The sequence below is a fragment of the Lipotes vexillifer genome, unplaced genomic scaffold, assembly GCF_000442215.2.
Source record: "Lipotes vexillifer unplaced genomic scaffold, Lipotes_vexillifer_v1.1 scaffold340, whole genome shotgun sequence".
In the NCBI taxonomy this organism is placed as follows: Eukaryota; Metazoa; Chordata; class Mammalia; order Artiodactyla; family Lipotidae; genus Lipotes; species Lipotes vexillifer.
Window position 1 is genome coordinate 332,271 of NW_006793646.1, and position 23,955 is coordinate 356,225.

At 38.8% G+C, this 23,955-nt stretch overlaps 1 protein-coding gene across 1 annotated transcript in view; it reads left to right on the top strand.

The window, feature by feature from the left end:
* JAM2 (junctional adhesion molecule 2) overlaps nt 1–22,158 on the top strand; it is a 70,182-nt gene extending 48,024 nt beyond the window's left edge. The window contains exons 3-10 of the mRNA XM_007466483.1: nt 1,977–2,084; nt 3,512–3,664; nt 6,851–7,053; nt 10,908–11,007; nt 15,206–15,313; nt 17,081–17,096; nt 19,838–19,880; nt 21,464–22,158. Coding sequence (XP_007466545.1) covers nt 1,977–2,084; nt 3,512–3,664; nt 6,851–7,053; nt 10,908–11,007; nt 15,206–15,313; nt 17,081–17,096; nt 19,838–19,880; nt 21,464–21,496 — 764 coding nt within the window. The 3' untranslated portion in view covers nt 21,497–22,158. The remainder of the gene's footprint in view (nt 1–1,976; nt 2,085–3,511; nt 3,665–6,850; nt 7,054–10,907; nt 11,008–15,205; nt 15,314–17,080; nt 17,097–19,837; nt 19,881–21,463) is intronic.
* The last annotated feature ends 1,797 nt before the right edge of the window (nt 22,159–23,955 follow it).

Genomic DNA, 23,955 nt, shown 5'->3' on the forward strand with positions numbered 1-23,955 from the left:
CTCAACTCCGGAAGGCCACCACCCATTCTCCTTAATCAACAGAACAGAGCCATGTTTCCTCAGACAAGTCCCTCGGCACACATTTGTCTGTGTAGCATAATTGTAAACATGTCTGTAAAATGATGTCTGTTTGTAACATAAAACCTTTTAAAACTAGGCATCCAAAAAAAAAAAGAAAACCTAGACATCCTTAAAAACAACTTTTGGATTTTTTTTCCTTGTCTTTCTTTTCTCTATCCTACTTTCTATCTTCCATTACCTGTTATTCTATTTCTATATTTCTAGCAATGTGTGTGAAACTAAAAAAAAAATTAGAAACGACATTTTAACAGAAAAATCATAATTCTGTCACACAGAAATCATCACTGGGTTAATATTTTCATACATATTCATACAGGCTTTTTGTCCATATCTATGTGTATACTTTTAATAAAACCTGGGATAAATATTATAAGTATTGCTTTCTAATCTACCATGTCATGTAATATCCTGAATTATTTTTTTTAACGGCATTAAGTCTGCTTAACATCAAAATCAGAGGTATGAGAAGGATTTTAACATAGTTTCTCTTCTAGTCAAAGATACTGTGGTTTTTAGGTCAAACTGTATGCATTGTGGAGGAAAAAAAGTTTCAGAAATATGAAGTTGAGGGAACTCTGCCCAGTACTCTGTAATAACCTATATGGGAAAAGAATCTGAAAAATAATGGATATATGTATATGTAGACCTGAATCACTTTGCAGTACACCTGAAACTAACACAATATTGTAAATCAACTATATTCCAATATAAAATAAAAACTTTAAAAAATATGAAGTTGACACTCCGGAGAGCTGGCTGAAACATACTTTAAAAATAGTTAGAACTAGGGCTTCCCTGGTGGCGCAGTTGTTGAGAGTCCGCCTGCCAATGCAGGGGACACGGGTTCGTGCCCCGGTCCGGGAGGATTCCCACATGCCGCGGAGCGGCTGTGCCCGTGAGCCATGGCCGCTGAGCCTGCGCGTCCGGAGCCTGTGCTCTGCAACGGGAGAGGCCACAGCAGTGAGAGGCCCACATACCGCAAAAAAAAAAAAAAAAAAGTTGGAACTAGAGGTTTCCATTTGGCAACTTGAAGTAGTTAGCAGGCAAGCCCTGGGTTTTTCTTCCGTCCGTCATCTTGTTTGGACAGTTAAAAGCGGGGGCTCCTTGGGTAGTTCCAGGAATTCTTTAATGACATAAGTGCAGTAAATTGCCCGTGGTAAAGTAACCTTAGTGAGCTACATTGAGGCGGTTAAATCTGATGCCAAGATGAAATCTTTGAATAATTTTTCTGCATTGAGGTGAGGGGTGGGAGTCAATGATTTATTAGGAGACCATATTGAGTGTGTATTAATGTATTTTCAGAGAAAGTTATCAATAAAGGGATCTGAGTGAGGACGTAGCATGTTGAGGGACCATTTGGGGTTCCATAGCATGGCCTGGGCTGGGCTAAGTGCCTTTCTTAGGCAGTAGGTGTGAAGCATCCACTATTTACCTCCATCCTGGCACTCATCACCTTGGACTGAAATTACACTCTTATTTGTCTCTTCTACCAGACTGTAAACTCCTTGAAGACTGAGATGGGGAAGAAAAAGATAAATAATTAATCATAGCTGCCATTTTTAAAGACTTACTATGTCCAGGCATGTGTGCTTTGCATATATTATTGTATATGAAGACTCAACAACTCTATGAGATACTATCTTATTTTACAGATGATAACTGAAGCTCAAGAACTAGGGAAAGTAGCATAGTGTCACAAAATTATTTTGCGAAATAATCATAATGCTTTCAATTCATCTTTGAATTAAGCCAACATGGTAACTGTTGAGGAAATTTATGAATAAATAATGAATGGATAAAAGAATAATTTATGGATGTTAAAAATTTATTAATTAAGTAAAATATTATTTCAGAGGGACAATGTTTTTAAAAAGTATTTTTGTTTTTGTTCCTAGAGGTTATTTTAGCCTGTAAATACCCAAAGAAGACCATTTCCTCCAGATTGGAGTGGAAGAAACTGGGGCGCAGTGTCTCCTTTGTCTACTATCAACAGGCTCTTCAAGGTAAGATGCTGGGACTCGATAAGGTGAGAGCAAGAGAGCACCAAATTCCCCAGGTCCTTTAATTAACCAATGAGGGCAGGACATGGCTGATGACTGAGAATGTGTTTCTGTAAGTGTGAGATGAAACCAATAGAGACCGAGACCCAAAACACAACAACCACAAAAACAGAGGACAGGGAACAGGAGAAGTTCACCTCCATGCATGAACTCCATGGAGGCCCTGGACCCCTCATTTCTCACCTCACTTCTAGAGGATGCAAGATGCAATTGTTCTTGCTGGCCCAGTAGATTAAACTCTTGCGGGAAAGGAAGAAAAGATGGTGTGGGGTTGGGATGGAGGGTCACTGCTCAATTGTAGTAACTTTACCCTATTTCCATATCACCATTGAGAAAGCAAGGCCATCACTGAGAAGTTTAGGGAGTTAAGACTTAGGGGAAGGTAAATACAGCTACCCTTATCCAGTGCTTTCTTTTTTACATTTTTTATTGTTATACATTTCTTTATACTCCCTGTCCTTCTTGTTGAATATATAGTGAGCTTTTAATTTAAAGTATTGGTAATGATAGATAAAATGCAATGGTGTCCGGGATTTAGTTCAAAATAATCCAGTGGTTAAAGGTGCAGATGTAGTAAGACAGGCGTAGCATTGATTAAAACTACAGTTGGGTGATGGTTTGTTGAGGTTCATTTTACTATACTCTCTAATTTTGTGCGTGCTTGAAATTTTCCATTATAATTATTTAAAAAGTTGGAAATATAAATTAAGTATAATAAACAGGTTATTATTTTAAAATATGTTTTACTTTAATTTTAAAGAATTAAACAAGTGAGCAAATGTTTAAAGTTCTTAGAAAATTTAAAATATCCCTCTGCTTCTTACCTGTTAAAGTAGGATTACGGGCAGCAGAGGCCTAATAGCACAGCTGTCTTTACTTGAATTTTCTGTAATGCTAATCTAACGTGAGACAAAACACTATTTTAATTCTGCACAAATTACTATCAAAAACTAATCCAAAGAATGTTTTTAAAGACCCCCTCACCTTCTTTTTTGTGGCAGTATCATGCAAGCCACCACACATAAAGTTACTGTTCCAGCTAGTTAAACTAGGCTCTCCAGTATCTTTTGAAGATGTGAATCTATTTATTCTAGCATACTAGGAAGGGGATGAGGCAGGAATGAGGGTTGAATTCTTTCAAATAAAATATGGGAATACAGAACTGAGTGTTCTTTTGTGAACAGTATGACGTTCTAAAAAAGAAATAGAAGTTTGAAAGAGCAGCACTCATATACAATTTTTAAAATTTTAAATTGAGTTTATTAATAGGAAAATAAATGCAGTTGTTACTGAATGAAGTGACTAGAGAAAGGTAGTATATAGAAAGTTATTATATCATTATTAACATCATTGTCCTCTTTTTCTAAAAGGAGATTTTAAAGATCGAGCTGAGATGATAGATTTCAGCATACGGATCAAAAATGTTACGAGAAATGATGCCGGGAAATATCGTTGTGAAGTTAGTGCCCCATCTGAACAAGGTCAAAACCTGGAAGAGGATACACTCACTCTAGAAGTATTAGGTGATGTGCTTGTATCTGTGTGATTACTGTTCCCACCCTCATCCCCATCATCCAACCCTGGAGCAATGAGGCAACTCAGGACCCCAGCGAGTGAAGTTATAAAGGTGGACCACCAGCACCGCTGTTCCTGCAAAATCTTGGCTATTACTCCTTTTCACCTCGTTGGCTGCTTAAATGTTACTGTTACTAACTTATTATGACAAAATCTCTTTTCAATTAAGATTCAGGTAAACCTTAATGATCCTCCACTGTACATAGAAGCGTTTTCCCCAAGAGTTTATTTTTTAACATCTTTATTGGAGTATAATTGCTTTACAATGGTGTGTTAGTTTCTGCTTTGTCAAGAGTTTATTTTTCAGTCACTTTCAGCACAGGTAGTAATTCTCATACCATATAAAATAGTCTCTGGGCTTCCCTGGTGGCGCAGTGGTTGAGAGTCCGCCTGCCAATGCAGGGGAAACGGGTTCGTGCCCCGGTCCGGGAGGATCCCACATGCCGCGGAGCAGCTGGGCCCATGAGCCATGGCCCCTGAGCCTGCGTGTCCGGAGCCTGTGCTCCTCAATGGGAGAGGCCACAGCAGTGAGAGGCCCGCATACTGCAAAAAAAAAAAAGTCTCAAATGAGATGATAGAAAAACAATAAAACAAAAAAAGTATTGGAATTAGCAGATGCAAGCTACTATATATATAGAATGAATAAACAACAAAGTCCTACTGTATAGCTCAGGGAGCTGTATTCAATATCCTGTGATAAAACCATAATGGAAAAGAATATGAAAACCAATGTATGTATATGTATAACTGAATCATTTTGCTGTACAGCAGAAATTAACACATTATAAATCAACTATACTTCAATAAAATAATTTTTTTTAAATGTAGGCTGGGGAAGTATAGAAGTTATTTTGGTAAAGAAAGGAAATTAGCATTTACTATGCAGCTAGTATGCATTAGGCTCTTTCACATGTGTAATTTTACTTAATCTTCACTGACAACCTGATATTTACAGATGAGGAGATAGATGCTAAGTGATTTTCCTAAGGCTGCAGAGCTAGTAAGTATCTGGGCCAGGATTTGGATCCAGATGGGGTTAACTTCAAAGCTAATATATTTAGTTACTCCACGACTCACTGATAGATAGTAACTGCCCATGATGACAACTGGTCGAGGAAATGATCAGTTCTTCTCCATAGATGTTACTATAAACTACTAAGCAAAGAGAATAAAACAACTCCTCTTCCTTTTTCTACATAGTCCAGGCTCTTTCTAAAATTCTAATGATGTACTTACTGTTATAGAAGAAATTTCATTCAGAAAACCTTGCAGGAGATTCAGCTGGTGTATTAGTCTTCTGCTACATACCAAATGATCCCAAACTTAGCAGCTTAAAACAACCACCCATTTATTAGCTCACGGTTCTGTAGATCAGAAGCTCAGCACAATGTGGCTGGGTTCTCTGCCCAAGATATCACAAGGCTGAGATCGAGGAGTCAGCTGGGCTCAATTATTGACTGGAGGCTCTGGAAGCAAATCTGCCGTCAAGCTCATTTATTCTTGTTGGCAGATTTCAGTTCCTTACGGTTGTAGAACTGAGGTCCCCTTTCCATGCTGGCTATCAGCTGGAGGCCACGCTCAGTTCCCAGAGCCACCACATTCCTTGCCATGGGGCCTCTCTATCTACAACCCAACAAAAGCATGTTGAATCCTTCTTGTGTTTTGAATCTCTGAATTTCCCTTCTGTGACCAGCCAGAGAAAACTACTTTTAAAGAGGTCATGTGGGGACTTCCCTGGTGGTCCAGTGGGTAAGACTCCACGCTTCCAATGCAGGGGGCATGGGTTTGATCCCTGGTCGGCGAACTAGATCCCGCATGCATGCCCGCAACTAAGAAGTCCGCAGGCCACAACGAAGATCCTGCATGCCACAAGACCCAGCGCAGCCTAAATAAATAAATAAATAAATAAAATATTTTTTTTAAAAAAGAGGTCATGTCATTAGGGCAGACCCATCTAAATAATCTCCCCTACCTTAAAGACAAGAGATTTGGGACCTTAATTACATCTCTAAAATCCCTTCAGAGTAGCACCTACATTTGTGTTTGATTGAATAACTGAGAGAACGTGTACATACACCAGGGCTGGGGAATTTGGGGGACCATGTTAGAACTCTGCCTACACAGACAGTTCTGGGTTTTCCTGGATTTAAGTAAAGTCTGGTTTACTTTACAAATCCCTGGGACCAGAATAACCTTAATACAGGTATTCTCTGTCTTGGCCTGAAAGGGATTTTAGTTTGAGTACTGATCCTGAAAATATAATCAGGTTTGACTTTGTTTGAATATAGTTGATAATAATACATTAAAATCATTGATGAGGGGAAAAGTAGAGATTTTTGATCTAGAAAAGAATAGCTGTTGTAGTAGCTAATGTAGTGTTTGCAAGTGTAACAGGTAAGCCCTGAACTCTCAGTGAGTGGCTTACATAATAGAAGTTTCTTTCTTATGTAAGTAAAGTCTAAATAATTGGAGACAGAAATAGCAGTGGTGGAACTATATTGCCCTACTTAATGAAATCAGTAGGGACCCAAGCTAATGTAAGCATGACATCTTTTTTTTTTTTTTTTTGCGGTACGCGGGCCTCTCACTGTTGTGGCCTCTCTTGTTGCGGAGCACAGGCTCCTGACGCGCAGGCTCAGCGGCCATGGCTCACAGGCCCAACCGCTCAGCGGCATGTGGGATCTTCCTGGACCGGGGCACAAACCTGTGTCCCCTGCATCAGCAGGCAGACTCTCAACCACTGCGCCACCAGGGAAGCCCAGCATGACATCTTTGATACATAGCTTTCTGAGGTCACCATGGGTACTGACACCTCCTTGGTAGTGGGAGGGGGAGGGGGAGGGGGAGGGAATGGATGGAGAATCATACAGGAAGCTTTTATGGATCAGGCATGGGAATAGCATATATGACTTTTCCCCAGATTCCATTGGTCAGAACTCATGCATGTGATCCCATCTGGCTACAAGGGGCCTGGCAAATATGGTCTAGCTGTGTGCCTGTAAAGAAAGGAAGTGGGTCTCTTGAACAAGTAGCCAGTCTCTGTCACAGGTATCCAATAAATCCATCTTTAGCTGGCTGTTAAAATCCTCATTTAGTTTGTAAATAACCAATGCCATTTGACTTCCATCCTCCAGTGGCTCCGGCAGTTCCATCATGTGAAGTACCCAGTTCTGCACTGAGTGGAACTGTGGTGGAGTTGCGATGTCAAGACAAAGAAGGCAACCCGGCTCCTGAATACACGTGGTTTAAGGATGGCGTCCGTTTGCTAGAGAATCCAAAACTTGGCTCCCCAAGTGCCAACAGCTCATACACAATGAATACAAAATCTGGAACTCTGGTAAGGTCATTTCAAGCATTGGCCTAAAAACTGTCTTGCATTTGGAAAAAAAATATTAGAACTAAAATAATGGAGAGTAGAGGGCTGATACCATTGCTCGTTAAGTAGAGAGAGGAATGGATAGCAGGAAAGATGGTGGTACTCATACAGAGAAGTGATGGAAAAGGCTTCCACAGGAGAGGAGAAGACAAAACAGAGAACTAGGGAGTTGGACACAAAAAGGTCTGCACCAGGGGCCTGACGCAGGCCAAGATGGAGTCATGATGATGGATCAGGCCTGGAAAGGTACTAGGTGCAGGCTCATATTTATAATATCAGGGAAATGCATGAAAACTCCCTTGGGAAGGGGACCCTCCTACACTGTTGGTAGGAATGTAAACTGATGCAGCCACTATGGAAAACAGTATGAAGGTTCCTTAAAAAACTAAAAATAGAGCTACCATATGATCCTGCGGTCCCACTCCTGGGTGTATATCCAGAGAAAACTAATTTGAAAAGATACATGCACCTCAGTGTTCATAGCAGCACTATTTACAATAACCAAGACATAGAAGCAACCAAAATGTCCATTGACAGATGAAAGGATAAAAAAGATGTGCTGTATATATATATATATATATACACACACATACATACATACACACATATATATACACACACACATATATATCACATATATTTCATTCTTTTATATTTATATATAAAAGAATGAAATAATGCCATTTGCAGCAACATGGATGGACCTAGAGATCATCATAATAAGTGAAGTAAGTCAGACAGAGAAAGAGAAATATCATATGACATCACTTATCTGTGGAATCTAAAATGTGATACAGGGCTTCCCTGGTGGTGCAGTGGGTAAGAATCCGCTTGCCAGTGCAGGAGACACGGGTTCGAGCCCTGGTCCAGGAAGATCCCACATGCTGCAGAGCAACTAAGCCCATGCACCGCAACTACTGAGCCTGTACTCTAGAGCCCGCAAGCCACAACTACTGAAGCCCGCATGCTGCAACTACTGAAGCCTGCATGCCTAGAGCCAGTGCTCCACAGCAAGAGAAGCCACCACAATGAGAAGCCCGCGCACCGCAACGAAGAGTAGCCCCCGCTCGCCGCAACCAGAGAAAGCCTGTGCGCAGCAATGAAGACCCAACGCAGCCAAAAATTAATAAATAATTTTTTTAAAAAAAAGGTAAACAAGAAGGTCCTACTGTATAGTGCAGGGAGCTATAGTCAATATCTTGTAATCAACCATAAGGGAAAAGATTCTGAAAAAGAATAGAGATATACATGTATGTATAACAACACCAGAAACTAACACAACATTGTAAATCAACTATACTTTAATAAAAATTTTTTTTAAATAGAAAACTCTCTTGGGGATGCCCTGATCTCAGTACCAGCCGTGTGAGAATCGTGACTCTTGCCAACCTGTGATAGGATGTCTGTGTCATTAAACTCTTCCATGACTAGCTTGTCAACAATTGACTTTGTGACTTGAGTATCTATTACTTTAGATTTAGTCCAGATTGTCTGATCGATTGAAAAGCCTTTCTAAGGAATCCTGTTGGAAATCTGTAAATAAGATCTTTAAAGTTAATGACATTTACAAATAAAAGTATTTTTACTGTTTTTGTCTCTGACTTTTTAGGGTAGAGGTAGGAGTAAAAAAAGACAATTAAATTTGAGTCTTTTTTTTTTTTAATTCAAAGTGATATGTCAGTTTAAAAATGCTGCATTTCCAGCAAGGCAGAATCACTATCACAACCATTATCAAAAGAATCTTAAAGGCATGGTAATAAAAATTTTAATTAATTTTTAGAGGAGGTATAATATTTCGTTTCATCCCTTCAATCTACAAGTGCATGATAACATTTAAAAACTAGATCCTCTGGTAAGTAATAAAGCATATTGATAAAGTGACTGAAAGATAAACATATTGGTGGATTGATGTGGCTACTCCCTAAAGAAGGGACGCTCTGGCCCTTTCAGTGTCAGCAGGCTCAGTCAGCAGGTCCAAGTGATTTTACACTGAGAAATTGGGCAGAAAACCTGCTGTCACACTTGGCTATATTTACTTTTCAAATTTGTTTTTTCTCAGAGCAGGTGATGAAAAGCCCCAAGCCAAGTCTGAAAAGATATAGATTCACTTTCCTCAGCTCAACCCTTGAAATATCTGTGATGTCAAAGGGGTGTACCAGGGCAGAACCAGGATGGGTTATTTTCTGAAAAATGAGAAAAAGACTCCAGTGTATGGAAGACAACGGCTTCCTTTTAATCACCAGTTATAATATCCTGGAAGATCATTTTCGGTTTTAGTCTAACTTTTGTTTATACATAACCTTGGCTTTGAGTTCATGGTGAATATCTTTAAAGGAGTCTGGCTCTTGCGACTGACGATTCCATAAAGTGAGAATACACAAGGGAAAGCTTTCTATTCCACCATGTTGAAGGATACAGAAAGAAGAGGTATATGGGTAGTGGGTAGGGAAAAGAGAGGAAAAGGCCTTAAATAGATCAAAACCCTGACTGTTTTTAGGCACGTATATTACATGAGGATACAAGACCATAAGGAGGTGCTCCTTGGAGGTTCATGGCCTCTCTTGGATGCCGTCAGCAGTGACCACTGTGGTGCTGAGGGTGTGACAGAAGGATACTGAAAGAATGGGTCTGAGCACCCCTCTCACCCTCCTTAGGTCCTGGCAGGATCCTTGAAGGTGTCCAGAGCACACTGAATTCCCTCCCTCCTACTAACTACCTAACCAACTTCTCTCCTTCTATCCATCTATCTACCCATTCTTTCTTTCCTCCTGTCTACCCGCCTGCCTCCCTTCCTTCTTTCTTTCCTTCCTTCCTTCCTTCCTGAAATTCTCCAAGGTACTAAACTACTGTGAAGCCTGTTACATCGAAGTCTTGCCTTTCAGTTGCTTTGGCACAGAGTAGACAGAACAAGGGTTGGTTGGACTTTATCTTTTCATAATTTTCACAAATTCTACAACTGATAGAATTTGTAATCCTATAAATGACATTAAGACTTTCCTAGGCCCTATGCTACTTCCTGGTAGTAACTCTGGCTCTTTAGAGGAAGTGTTCATTGTTTGCTGCTGCAGTGAACTCACTGTGACTTAGAAAACTGCCTTTAAGGCCAAGGAGGCCTTTATTTATAAATGGCGTTTCCTAGGACTTAGAACTACCTACAATACTTAATACTACCACGTGCTGTAAACTTTTAAAAATGCCCACTGTCTTCCTAACTGTACTACTTTTTCAGTATCACACACTAAAAAAGACACTTCCTGTATATATTTAAGTCTTTCTCTGTCAAATTAAATAGAGGCCTAGCTAATTACTCCTTGAAGACATGGCAGATTTCTGAATTCACTGTAAAGATATAAAGTCCTAGGGACTTCCCTGTGGCACAGTGGTTGGGAATCTGCCTGCCAGTTCAGGGGTCACGGGTTTGATCCCTGGTCCGGGAAGATCCCACGTGCCGCAGAGCAACGAAGCCCGTGCACCACAACTACTGAGCCTGCGCTCTAGAGCCCGTGAGCCACAACTACTGAGCCCACTCGACTAGAGCCCATCCTCCGCCACAAGAGAAGCCACCGCAATGAGAAGCCTGCACACTGCAGAGAAGAGTAGCTCCCGCTTGCCTCAACTAGAGAAAGCCTGCGTGCAGTAACGAAGACCCACTGCAGCCAAAAATAAAATAAAATTTAAAAAAAAATTTATAAAGTCCTAAGTCACTGAAAAGGAAAGACCAACTTAATGATAAATTTAAGGAACACAGTTTTTTTGGGAGTCTACTGATAGATTTATTGCTTAAGTAAATATGTATTTTTTTCTTCTACAAATAGCAATTTAATACTGTTTCAAAACTGGACAGTGGAGAATATTCCTGCAAAGCCCGTAATTCTGTTGGACATCACAGATGTCCTGGGAAACGAATGCAAGTAGGTAAGCATGAAATATTGGGAGGAACAAATGGTTTAAAATTAGTACGTGCAAATATTTGGGGGTTAGAAGGAGCAAGGAGTAAGTAAGAGCTGAGTGATTTGAAGTATAAATGGAAGGGAATGTTTAAAATCAGTTTGACATAATATTACAAAAAGCAAAGATGCTGTTTTAATCCAGCTTCCAAGCAAGACAGGAATATTTATCATGGTATTTCACAGATTTTTGAATTTTTCAAATAATTAATTTTAAAATATGCTCATCTGCGCAATCCTCTTTGAAACAAAAGCTAAGAGTCCTGTAAGTTGCTCGGAGTCAAGAATTCAGAGTGGGAGTTCGAATTCCAGCTCTGCCACTTATTAACTACAGGCTCTTCGGCAAGTTAATTAACCTCCGTGCCTCAGTCTCCCCAAAATTGAAGTTATAATACACTGTCCTCATAGAGTTGTTAGGAAGATTAAAATAATTAATATTCAAAAGTGTTAGAATGGCACTGGTGTATTTTGAGCACTATATAGGTACTGGCTATTTTAATTGTTGGTAATTTGTTTCAAACCCCTGAAATAGTACGTTTATACTTATTATATTTATACTTATTGCAGAGTAGGCTGTCCAAAAAGACCTTTTTTTTTTGGCCATGCTGCGCGGCTTGCCAACCAGGAGCTGAACCCGGGCCACGGCAGTGAAAGCGCCGAGTCCTAGGCCACCAGGGAACTCCCAAGACATGTTGAATATAGTTATGGATCTAGTTTGCTATAAAACATAGCTGCCATATATTATATTCACAAAATAATCGTCTTAGAGTCGAGTAAAATTCAGGCTCAATTATCTTTTCACATTACATGAGTTTCAGAGCAAACATTGTTTTTCATTTTACTTTTAACAATTTGGTTAAATTCGTTCTTGTATGAAAGCCGTGTTTTGAAAATGGTTGTGTAATAGGGATGAGCTGGAGATGGCACCCGAGGGGTTAAAGGTCACTCCGGAGGGGGCTGCACCCTAGGTTTCAGGAGCTTGTCCTCAGCTTTGTGGGGTCAGAAATTCATTTTTTCAACACGTCTTGAGCTATGCAGATACGTGGGCAGTAATTTATATTGTCTGTGTACAGTTAACTCTTAGCATGATATTTTAAAGAAAATATAATCTTATTAGGCTTCAGGATATCCTAAAGTATAAGATATTCAATAGTATACTCTAATTTCCACAAGTAAGTTTGAATTTCAGGTTTTTTTTTTTTAAATTCGGGGACACATATTATCTACCCAACTCACTCAAGTGTTGACATTTAAAGTCAAACATAAGCATTTGCTTAAATTATCAGAAAATATCCCTCTCAATGCCGCTTTGGAGTTATTAGAAAATTCACTATCACATTTTATTTTTTCTTTAAATGATCATGTTTAATTTCAGTGCCTAATTTAGTTTTATCTTAAGAAATAATATAGATGAAGTCATGGTTTTGACATACTAGTTAAATTTTTCCTAGCATGCAGTGAATAAATACATAACAGAGTTCTGTGTTGTGCTAGTAGTATCACTTTAATTTGAACATGATTTCCACATATCTATTCTTTCTGGTATAAGTTGACTTAAAAGTTAGAATTGCTTTGTTTAAAGCTCATCCATTGATCCTCGATGTTTTACATCCTTGGTTTGGAATTCAGATCTTTGGAAATACATAATTCATGAAGTCTCATTTCCAGTTTTCTTTGTGAATTATCACCAACAACTTGTAACCAAAACCAGATCTGTTTACTGTTCTAAATTAATCCTTTCTGAAGTACAGAAAGAAAGTAAATCATGGGTTTGCTGATTATTCCCAGGCTGCTTTATTGTACAACTCCAGAAAATTCTGCTCACACTTAGCATTTGGTTCCTTTCCTTTTATTTTAGAATAATGATACCCTCCTTTTATTGTGGCTTTTTTATTAAGAAAGAACACGATATTTTCATACGTGTTATTACATTTTCTCTTTAGTGAGGCATAATAAGGCGGGCATATTACTTGCTCAGAATTTCACAGTAATTACAAATGGGATGAACACAACTTACCTCTAACTTACAAGTCTTCTATCTTCTATTTGTTTGAAGAAAATAAAATAACATTTATACCATGACTTAGTACTTACAGGATAAGACAGTTTTTTGTTTAGAATTTGCCTTTAGCTTGAATCCTTCATGGATGTCAGATTCATTGATAAACTACAGGACAGTTTTTTGTCAATGAAAATTTCAATCTAAGGGTGATTATAGCCCCTTAGGTTAAACCCTTTGTAGGGGTCAAATCGTTGACTATTACAAAGAAAATTGTAGGCAGTTTGGTTCTCAGGAGTTTTATTTAGTTATTAATTTAATTTTGCCTTAGATTATGATTATTGTGTAGTTCTTTTTTTCCTCTCTGCTATTTTTTGTCCAAGTGAATAAATAGATGAATCTCCACCTCCCAATACCCAAGCAAATATGAACCGAGTTTATATCAAGCAATAATTAAGGTTTCCTACTCTAGTCATATTACTCAGCCTTTCGAAAGATTGACCCAGTTTCCTTTTTTAAAAAAAAAATCAGTTAATATTTCAGAGGCATCTGGAAAAATTAATAACACTTGGCATTAAGAAAAAAATTTAAGACCAGGAAGTTTTATGATAAGCAGACTCATTCAAATAATATTTCTTAAAAAATCATTCCCAAAATGTGCACTGCTTTAAAATATCTAAAATTACTAGTGAGAAACTGGTACCTAATATTTTCTCCAAGTTATTTAACCATATGTTAATTAATACTTGCTTTTAAAAAAAGAACCCTTTGTTCCTTAAAAAGTGTAGGACTTTGCATACTAATCAATACATAAGAAGTGTCTAAATGACAGAAGAGTATGGTTCATGAAATCCTCATAGACAAGATGGAAAGATGTGACCCAAATTGAATGTGTAGAAGGATTCACACATGGTTGGATCCCTCACCCAGAGCATACTAGTAAATTTTGTTATATGAAGATATATGTCTAATAGCCTGTTAAATAGTCCTTTCCCAAAGTCATGTTTATCATTTTATTAATGACTTGAATGTATTTTTGATGCAGTTCCCAGTTGCAGAAATATTAACCTCAGAAGGTTAATAATCTAATTCTTGGGCAACAGAATCAGTAACTGGAAAAACCTCACAAGTTGGTAACATGGTAGTGATTTTTCAAAGTTAGGTCCAAAAAATGCAGTTATATTGGGTTAGAGGAAAGATGACTTAGTAGTAACAGGAAAAAGCCTGGAGAAGTTTAATTTATTTTTAACTTAATGGGATGACAGTTTAATGGCATATATGTATGTGGGTGTGTATGTGTGCATGTGTACACACACCTACGCACACGCCCATATAAATTCAAGAAAGAAGATGTTTCTGATACTTAGTTTTATAGAACAACAGTGGCATGGGCTTTCTTTGGGGCTGAGTGAATTTTCCGTATTTGTGAAATTGACACAGATGACGATGTAGAGGAATTTTAAGGAAAATTTGAGGGGCATGTTGTAGTGGAATACTTGAACTCACTGAATTTCAAAGCTCACTTCCAATCTGATATTTAATCATATGGATTATTGCATCTCCAAATGCATGCAACAGAATACCATACACTTTATTTCTGGATCATAGAACTTTTTAAAATTTAAGATTCTTGCAAGACTTAGCTCTGTTAATATTTTCAGTCAATTTTGAACCATATCCGTGGAAGTGAGTTAGTGGAACAGGCTTAAAAAGCATGAAACTATCTGTGTTTATGGTATAGCTACAAAGGGGAGCTTTTATTTGTTTTGTTTTCATTAATTTATTTATATTTGGCTGTGTTGGGTCTTCGTTGCTGCGCGCGGGCTTTCTCTAGTTGGGGCGAGCAGAAGCTACTCTTCAATGCAGTGTGCAGGCTTCTCATTGCGGTGGCTTCTCTTGTTGTGGAGCACGGGCTCTAGGCACGCGGGCTTCAGTAGTTGTGGCACGTGGGCTCAGTAGTTGTGGCGCATGGGCTTAGTTGCTCCGTGGCATGTGGGATCTTCCCGGACCAGGGCTCGAACCTGTGTCCCCTGCATTGGTAGGCGGATTCTTAACCACTGTGCCACCAGGGAAGTCCGAGGGGAGTTTTTTGAGCTTTTTCGATTTAATGACTACATCAGTCCATCTTTTTGACATGAATTCATGCATGGTTTATTTTGCATTCCAGATGATCTCAACATAAGTGGCATCATAGCAGCTGTAGTAGTTGTGGCCTTAGTGATTTCTGTCTGTGGCCTTGGCGTGTTCTATGCTCAGAGGAAAGGCTACTTTTCAAGTAAGTGAATTTCAGTCTTTGCCAGACAACTTCCCGTGGATATAGAGTTTTCTTCTGAGACACTGTTTCTCCTAAGATGTTCTAACAGACTCTGGAGAATATTTTCATTAATTTTCCTTCAGTAGAAAATGTCCAAGATGACATGAAGGTGAGTCATGAAGCACCCCGGCGAATATAGGGAGGAAAGGCAGAGGTGTCTCATCGCAACATTCCAGGAATCATCACAGAGTATGTGAGAGGCACCGGGGAGGGGCATAGCACAGCGATACTGAGAGATGTGCAATGTGGATGGATATTTATAGTACGTGTACATGTATTTAAGATCCTCTTATTTTAAGTAAGGGATCGTATATCCCAAGATGAAAATTAATTTCTAGCTTTATGATAAGAAATTTCATTGGAATAAATCTGTGAAATGTTTTATCAGTATAGAACAGTGGAATGTTGAATGTCAAATTTAGCACAACTGTATTTAGAAGACAATTGTTCAATTAAAAACTAAAAACCTATTGTATTATAGTTGCTTCTGAGATTTTTAATTCTTCAAGTTTAGGTCTGTTGGAACTCCCGTTTGGTGATACAATAGGTTTGATGTAAATGGATGAGATTTTTAAATGTTTTATTCTCTTAATGTGTTTCTTTACTCCCAGTCTTTAAAATTATCTGAGACCTTCAAAGTTGCACAACTCCATCAAGTCCACTAAAAATAGTGTATAAAGTAGAATTTTTAAGGATAATAAATTTATAGCATGAACAAATTTTAGACCTGCTGTTTTTATAGTGAACGTTAATTCTGAAATTTAGGTTTAAAAGATATCATACCAAAATAAAACTTAAATTTAAAGGGGGTTTCTAATAATACCTATAAATAGGTATTGTAAATGTTTCCATGAATGTGGTTTCAAGGATATTCCCTATAATTAAGAATAACTGCTCTGTGAATTAATAGTAGCTGTTGTGTGGTGCTCCTATCCAGTCCAGTGTAATGTAATCCGGCTGAGTCCCCCTGCTGGTCAACAGTGGAAGTACAGACAGATAAGGTTGCTCATTGAAAATTCTTGTCTTTTCTCTCTACCTGCAAAGAATACCTGTCCGAGTGTTTTTATTAAAGGCTTGGTAAACCGTTTTTCTTAAAATGCTGAATTAATTAAAGATTTTACGTGAATATTATTAGTTCATTAGCTAAGAATGTTACTCCCGTTTTCATCTAGCAGAAAATCTATCTAAGAGAACCATTTTCTTGAACTTGCATTTCAGACAGGGGTTGGCAAACTATGACCCATGGACCAAATATGGTCTGCCACTTGATTTTCTATGGCCCACGAGCTAAGAATGGTCGTTACATAAAAACATTGCAGTCTATTTGATAATAGGGAACCCTAACGTTGAACCCCCAAATAAGAGAAATGTTATCCCTCCAAAGAATTCCATTCTTCTAATTAGTAGACCTGTATTACATGACTTTCATTATTATTATTATATTTTTAATTCATTGATAAAAAAGTTTTGAAAATTTGTTTTCTCTTTTGTTATGTAAGTACTTACTTAATATCCTCGATTTTACCTCTTTGCCCACAAAGCCTAAAATATTTTTCATGTGGACCTTTACAGAAAAAGTTTGCCAACGTTTGATTTAGGAGGTATACAATGTCAGCAAGTGAGAATCAAAACTGAGAAAAAGGAATTAAGCTCAAAGTCATTTTTATATGAATCTGTATCATACCCTATTAATTCTTGCATTAATGATATATACTTGTTCTTTTGTAGAAGAAACCTCCTTCCAGTAAGTATACTTTCTTAATGCATGCCTTCCCCCATATCAACTACTTTTTTGTTCATCATCTGTTTAAAGTCAAAAGTGGGAAGTTGGGTTGTTTGTGTGGGTTTAATTCTATGGGCCACCTGTGACTCAAATTCATCAAGGAACACATCCCACCTCATGCTTCATGCCAACTTGTCAACGATGTTTAGTTACCTAGAGAAGAAATATAGTCACTAATTTGACTTTGTAGGCATTTCCGTAGTACTACTTGAAAAACTTTTTTTTAAATGTTCAAATAAATTTTTCCCTAACAGTCATTTTTACATTTCATTGAATACCAAATGTATGTCCAACCCTGTCCTAGGGACTGATAACAGAGCAGTGAATAAAATAGACCAAAAAACCCCTCTGCCCCATGGAGCTTGCATTCTAGTAGAGTAGAGTAAGGCAGAAAGTAAACAATGACATGAGCGCAACAGTATGTCAGATTGTGGTAAGTATTACGGAGAAAGATAAAGCAGGCAAGAGAACAGAGAATGCACAGGGGAGGAGTGGAGATTGCCCTTGTAAATAGGTGGTTAGAGAGGGCCTCACTGATGAGGGGACATCTGAGAAAGGCCTGAAGGAGCTAAGGGAGTGAGATATGCAGATAAGCAGAGGGGAGAGAACAAAGGGAAAGATCTCAAGCTAGGCGTGCCTGGAGTAGCTGAGGAACAACAAGGGGACCAGTGCGGTTGGAACAGAGTGAGAACAATGCAGGGAGGAGTTGAGTGAACACAAGTAGTGTAGTGGGGGCCAGATTATATGGAGTCTGTTCCAGGCAGTTGTGAGGAGTTTGGCTTTGGTTCTGAGTAAGATGGGACATCATTGGAGGTCCTTGAACAGAGGGGTAGCATCTCATTTAATTCTTAGAAGCTCATGCTGACTGCTCTGTTGAGAATAAACTGTAAGGTGACAGAGGGTGGAGGAAGCGGGGAGAACAGTTAGGAAACTACTAACTAATCTAGACAAGAGAAAATGGCGGCTGGTCCCAAAGTGATGGTGTCAGAAATGTTGAGAAGTGATAGGATTCCGGATATATTTTGAACAGTTTGCTGGTTGATTGGATGTGGGCTGTGAGAAGAAGAGAGAAATCAAAGATGGCTCCAAGGCTCTGGGAAAGATGAAGTTACCACTTACTGAAGTGTGAAAGGTTTCAGGAGGAGCATGTTTGAGAGTGGTGGTGGAGGTAGGTAGAGAGGTCTGTCTGGAGTGCTTTGAAATTTTAATATTTGAGATGTCTATTATACTGCCAAGTAGAGATATTAGTGAGTAACTGAATATATGAATCTGGAGTTTGGGGAAACATCTTAACTAGAGTTAGAAATTTAGGAGTCATTGGTACATGAGATCTGGATGAGATCACCGGAGTCTCCAGTGTATTTGCAGTTGATTTGCGCCTGTCCTTGTATGTATGGAAATGGCAGACCCAACCTCGACTCTGTGGGCGTTCCCCTCTACTCTCAGTTGCCATGCTTTGGAGACTTTGTCATCTCCTAAGTCTTCTGAAGACCAAGAAGATGCCATTGATTTCCTGTTCCTAGACTTGCTCCTCAATGATGGTCTCTGAGCCTCATAATATCCCAGTGCAAGTCCAGGATGAGGTCCAAGTTAACAGGACTAGCAGTAGCCAGGTCAGGAGTGAGTTCTGAAAAGCGGGGTAGCCTGATGGCGGTATGGCCAATCCCCCATCGCACTCCAGGCAATTGTGAGGATTCCCACTTTTATTGAGTAAAATGGAAAGTGATTGGAGGGAGGGTTATGAACAGAGGAGAGACATCATCTTATATATGGAGAAAGGCTGGCAATGCTAGGGTGAGGGAGGTTGTTATTCTTTCATTCAGTCCCTATTACTGTCTCTATTAACCCAGGGAGGCAATATCTTTATTCCTAGACACATCTTCCGTTTGTCAAATCCATGCTCCTCAAAATTTGTTGGACGATGAATTGGATGTTGTATTAGTCTGCTAGGGCTGCCTTAAAAGTGCCATCAACTGGTGGCTTAAACAACAGAAATTTATTTTCTCATAGTTCTGGAGGCTAGAAGTCCAGGCCTCTTTCTTTGACTTAAAGGTGATGTTCTCCCTGTCTTCGCACGATCTTACGTTTAAACATCCCTGTTTATGTCTGAATTTCCTGTTCTTATAAGGATATCAGTCATATTGGATTAGAACCCACCCTAATTACTGCATTTTAATTTAATTACCTCTTTAAAGACCCTGTCTCTAAATACGGTCACATTCTGAGATACTGGGAGGTTGGGACTTGAACCTGTGAATGTTTGGTGGGGACACAGTTCAGCCCATAACAGGTAACTGGAACCGTAGTCACCACATAAAACTTTATTTCCATGGAAAAAATGAAATTTGAGATTATAATGATTAAACTTTCAAAATAGTAAATGTCAATGAGTTGAGTTAAAAGTTAGTAAGTCTCTGGTTTGCATATTCTGCAAAAGTCGTTAGTATCTAGCCCTAGGCTACAAGTAGACGCACAGGGCTTCACACATATATTTTGTTGCGTGGTTTTCTCTATGGATATTGTCTATAAATATAAGAAATTCAGTTAGGATTTCTGGGGGCTTTTGTACCTTTTTTACTAAGATAAATGTTCATCTTCCTGTTGAGAAAATGTGTGGAAGTAACATTAACTAAAAGAGGATATATGTTTTAGAATTGGAAGCAATAATATAGTAAATGCTGTCTTTTATGTTCCACAAACAGGAAGAGTAGTTCTGCATCTAAAGCCACTTCAATGAGTGAAAATGTGAGTATTTTTAAAGCATATTTCACTTTTAATATACGTTGTACTAGTGTCTACCGCTGGTCATTAGGAGCTAAATAAATGTTAGCTCCCATCCCCTGTCTGGGAAGGCAGCATTTGTAGAGCAGTGGGGCTTTACCATCCCATTATTTTCTCTAATTGTGTTTTCTATTATTAGTCGGCCTCCTTAGTATCATTAGATCTGGCATTATCGGCTCCATTTTATAGATGAAGAAATTAGGACACACATTCTCACAGTATTACAATGGCCAAGCTGGGAACCAGGTACCTTGATTCTTGTCAGCTTGACCAAGCCGATCACTTCCAGAAGATCTGTGGTTCCAGGACTCTCCTGTGGTTATTCAAAGCACTTGGAAATTTAAGGGATATGGAATATCCTCTGCTTTTGCAGAAAGGAACATTTCAGAAATCCTTGAAAAGATGCAAGAATTACCTAATTCAGATGGTTAAGGGAACATAATTTAAATGCTTGGACCCTTGTGTACTTTTGCATTTGTAAGCACTACATTGAAGCAGTAAATACCATCATTGCTCAGATTTTGTAGCTCTTTGGATGGTCATTCAGCCTTCCGGACTATTTTTCAGCAATACAGTGAGGGAAGGGAGGTTCCCGATGTTTTTAGAAGTCTAAGCCCTTTCTTGAGAAATGGAGCGCTACGTCCCTGAATTCCTTAGTACTCTGTGGCCGGGATTTGCTTAGATTTCCTTTCAGTAGAGCTTGGGTGGGGCGTGTATTTTAAACACTTAAGTGACTCTGATAGACACTAACCTTTAAGACCTACATACTGTTCCACAGACTTTTTTTCCGCCAAAAATTTTAAAAATTGTCTACTCCACAATCTGTCATGGAAATCACTTTATTTTGTGGTTTACAATACCAAAGCATATTGTTCCTTAATTAGCAGACAAGCAACATGTTAACTCTATATTTGCTCCTATAATTTGTAGAAAATACTCCTTGAGTGCGGAGTAAAATAATCTCACCTGACCAAACAGGAAGAGACACTTTGTGGCTGAGTCGGAAGAACAAAAGCTTTGCTCTTTTTCTTTGTCTTCCGCTCCGTTGCCCTCATCAGCCAAGAGCAAGAGTGTCTGAATTCTGCCCCAGAGCAGGGTTTCTCAACATTGGCACGACTGACATGTTCTTCTAATTCTTATATAACAATTTATATAAGAAATGACAATTTCTTCTAAGGCTTATATAACGCATTTTTTTATAATTTCACATTTTATAATTTCACACTTCGATGTCCTGTACGTTTTAGGATGCTTAGGACCACCTGACCTCTACCTGCTAGATGCCAGTAGCATCCCCCCAGCAAACAGGGCTTCTCCTGTTCTAATTCCCACTCCTACTTCTTTGCTCTTTAGGCAAAGATTCAAGGATTTGTCTCCTGGTATTTAATTATTTAGTTCCCCATAAAATAGATTTAATTAAATATACGCTGGTTTGTACCTGCAAGATTCTCATAGTGGATGTATCTTTGTATTCATAAGATTTCTATATTTCTTTAAATGTTAAGTAATATATCATATTTAAACTTGGTTTTTCTTTCTTCTCCTAGGATTTCAAGCACACAAAATCCTTTATAATTTAAAAGAATTCCACCTTTGCGATGCACCAAAACCACAGTTGTTGCACTATTAAAAGATTATAAAACTCTGCTTTGTCTTACATTTGCAAAGAGGTACATGAGGAGGTGAAATTGGTGTTTCATTATAATCTTTATGACTGCTACATCACTTGAAATTTTTATTTTACACAAATAGTTTTGTCAGCAGCTAAAATCTGGCTTCTTGTGTCTGGCCAAAGTTAAAGGAGTCAAAATACTTTGTAATATTCTGGGGCTTGTGAAATGTTAAATATCGTAACTTCTAGAGTAAGTTACTAAAAATATATCATACTGGTTGTGAAATTAATCCACAGAGTGTGAAAATATAAGCTGTATGAACCCTCTGTGCAAGAGTCTGATTTAGAGGGTTCAGAAAATATTCTGACAGATGCAAAAGGAACCTCTGGTCTCATTTCTACCAGAATCCTCCTTTTCCCCCTAATACAATCCTTATTCTGTTGCTCATTTATCACTAATATATTCACAGAAGGGAAGTGGCAGGAAGGGTCTTATACCCAAGGATTTGCACTTTTTGTTTACTTTCATGTCTGAGAACCAAAATCAACATGAAGAAAAATACCTAATGACCAGAGCTCACTCACCTGGTGTGTGTCGTTGATTTCTTCATTAAACATCAGTCTGAGAGTTAAACGCAAACCCAAGTGTCTTATTTCACCCCCAGAGCTGCTTGTTGCTATTTCCTTCCCCTAAGACCCCTTTGAGGAGGATCAGTGACTTTGACATCAGAACTCGCCATTGGAACCAACACACATAACCCTACAGATACTTGTCCCTGCGTGATGGTGACTTCACATCTCTCTGTCTCTAAAATTCGTGCAGTGAAATTTTGCATTGGGCCGAGTCCCTTGCTGTTACAGCCAGTGGTTTTCCAACCCTGCTTATGGCAAAGTCAGGGATATGGAGGGGAAGGACAGGTTGCCTGACAAGTAAAATGAGATGAAACGGCTCAGTGTGGCTCCTGGCACCTGGTGCTATGCTTGATACACAGAAAACACAGGAGAAATGAAATGAAAAATGGGTCCGATCATCTGGTTTCTAAACTGATAGATCACAAAGACCTCCAGCTAGTGTTACAAAGTGAAAATTCCAATGATCCATGTAATAGGGAGAGTAATTAGACTGTGTTAAAAGCATAATCATCCAGAACTTATTTTGATTATTCGTTTCATATTGAAAAGACAATATGGCTATAGGGCATTTCCAGCTCCAGGCAAATCTAGACGAAAAGGTCCCTCACTACCTTTGACAACTTTGAACATGGTTAAACTGCTTTTAAAGGAGTCCACTCTTTTTGCCCAATAGGCAGAGCAAATCGCCAGGATTCACGAGACAGACAGTTGGATTAAGTACTCATCAAGTGCCGAATATGTGCCTGGACACCAGGTCACTGGGAAGATGCCTATTGTCACACTGCCCCCACCTGTCTGTGACATTCAGTGATTCTCACCAGACCTCCTTCAACAGTTTCCGTAAAGGGCCAGGTAGTAGATAGTTTAAGACATGTAGGCCATATGGTCCCTGCCATAACTGCCTATACGGTACTCAACTCTGCCATTTTTCATGTCATTGTATTGTAGCATGAAAGCAGCCACAGACAATACTTTTAAAATGGTCATGTTTGTGTTCTTAAAACAGCAGGCACAGACAGGATCTGGTCCACATGCATAGTTTCCCAACTCTTGGTGATGAAGCATGAAAATAAAATAAAAAAAAAACTATCATTATAATTCTTAGAGCATTTTGATTTTGTTTTCGTGAAGTAAAATTGTGTTTTATAAAGGTTAGGGCGTTAGTATATTTAATAGCAAGTTTTGTTTTAATTATTATCATTGTAACTAGATTTAATTTATTTTTACTTGGGGGTTTAACCTAACTAAATCTGGAACAACTGTTTTTCAATACAGCCTTGAAAAAAACTTCATCTCACAGGTGGTTTTGTCTGATTAAAGTCTACATTAATATAAATAGCTGAACGTGTTCAATTTTTTAGTCCCATTTAATGGTGCAGGGGAAGAGTCATTCATCTATTGTTATTCAATGAAACCCAGGAAACTAGTCTCTCTTACTGTCTGTAGCTACAAGGCTAACGCTTTAGCTGCCTAAGATGAGAATCTCATCTCTCAGTCTGGGTGCCTGCCAACCTTTCCAATGCTGAAAAAATGCTCTGAAAGTAAAATGTCACAACTATTTATTGAACACTTTATATATGTCATGGAAGTGGGGGGTGGATGGAGTTGAGGCTGTATAAAATCTCAAATTCGGGCTTCCCTGGTGGCGCAGTGGTTGAGAGTCCGCCTGCCCATGCAGGGGACACGGGTTCGTGCCCCGGTCCGGGAGGATCCCACATGCCGCGGAGCGGCTGGGCCCGTGAGCCACGGCCGCTGAGCCTGCGCGTCCGGAGCCTGTGCTCCGCAACGGGAGAG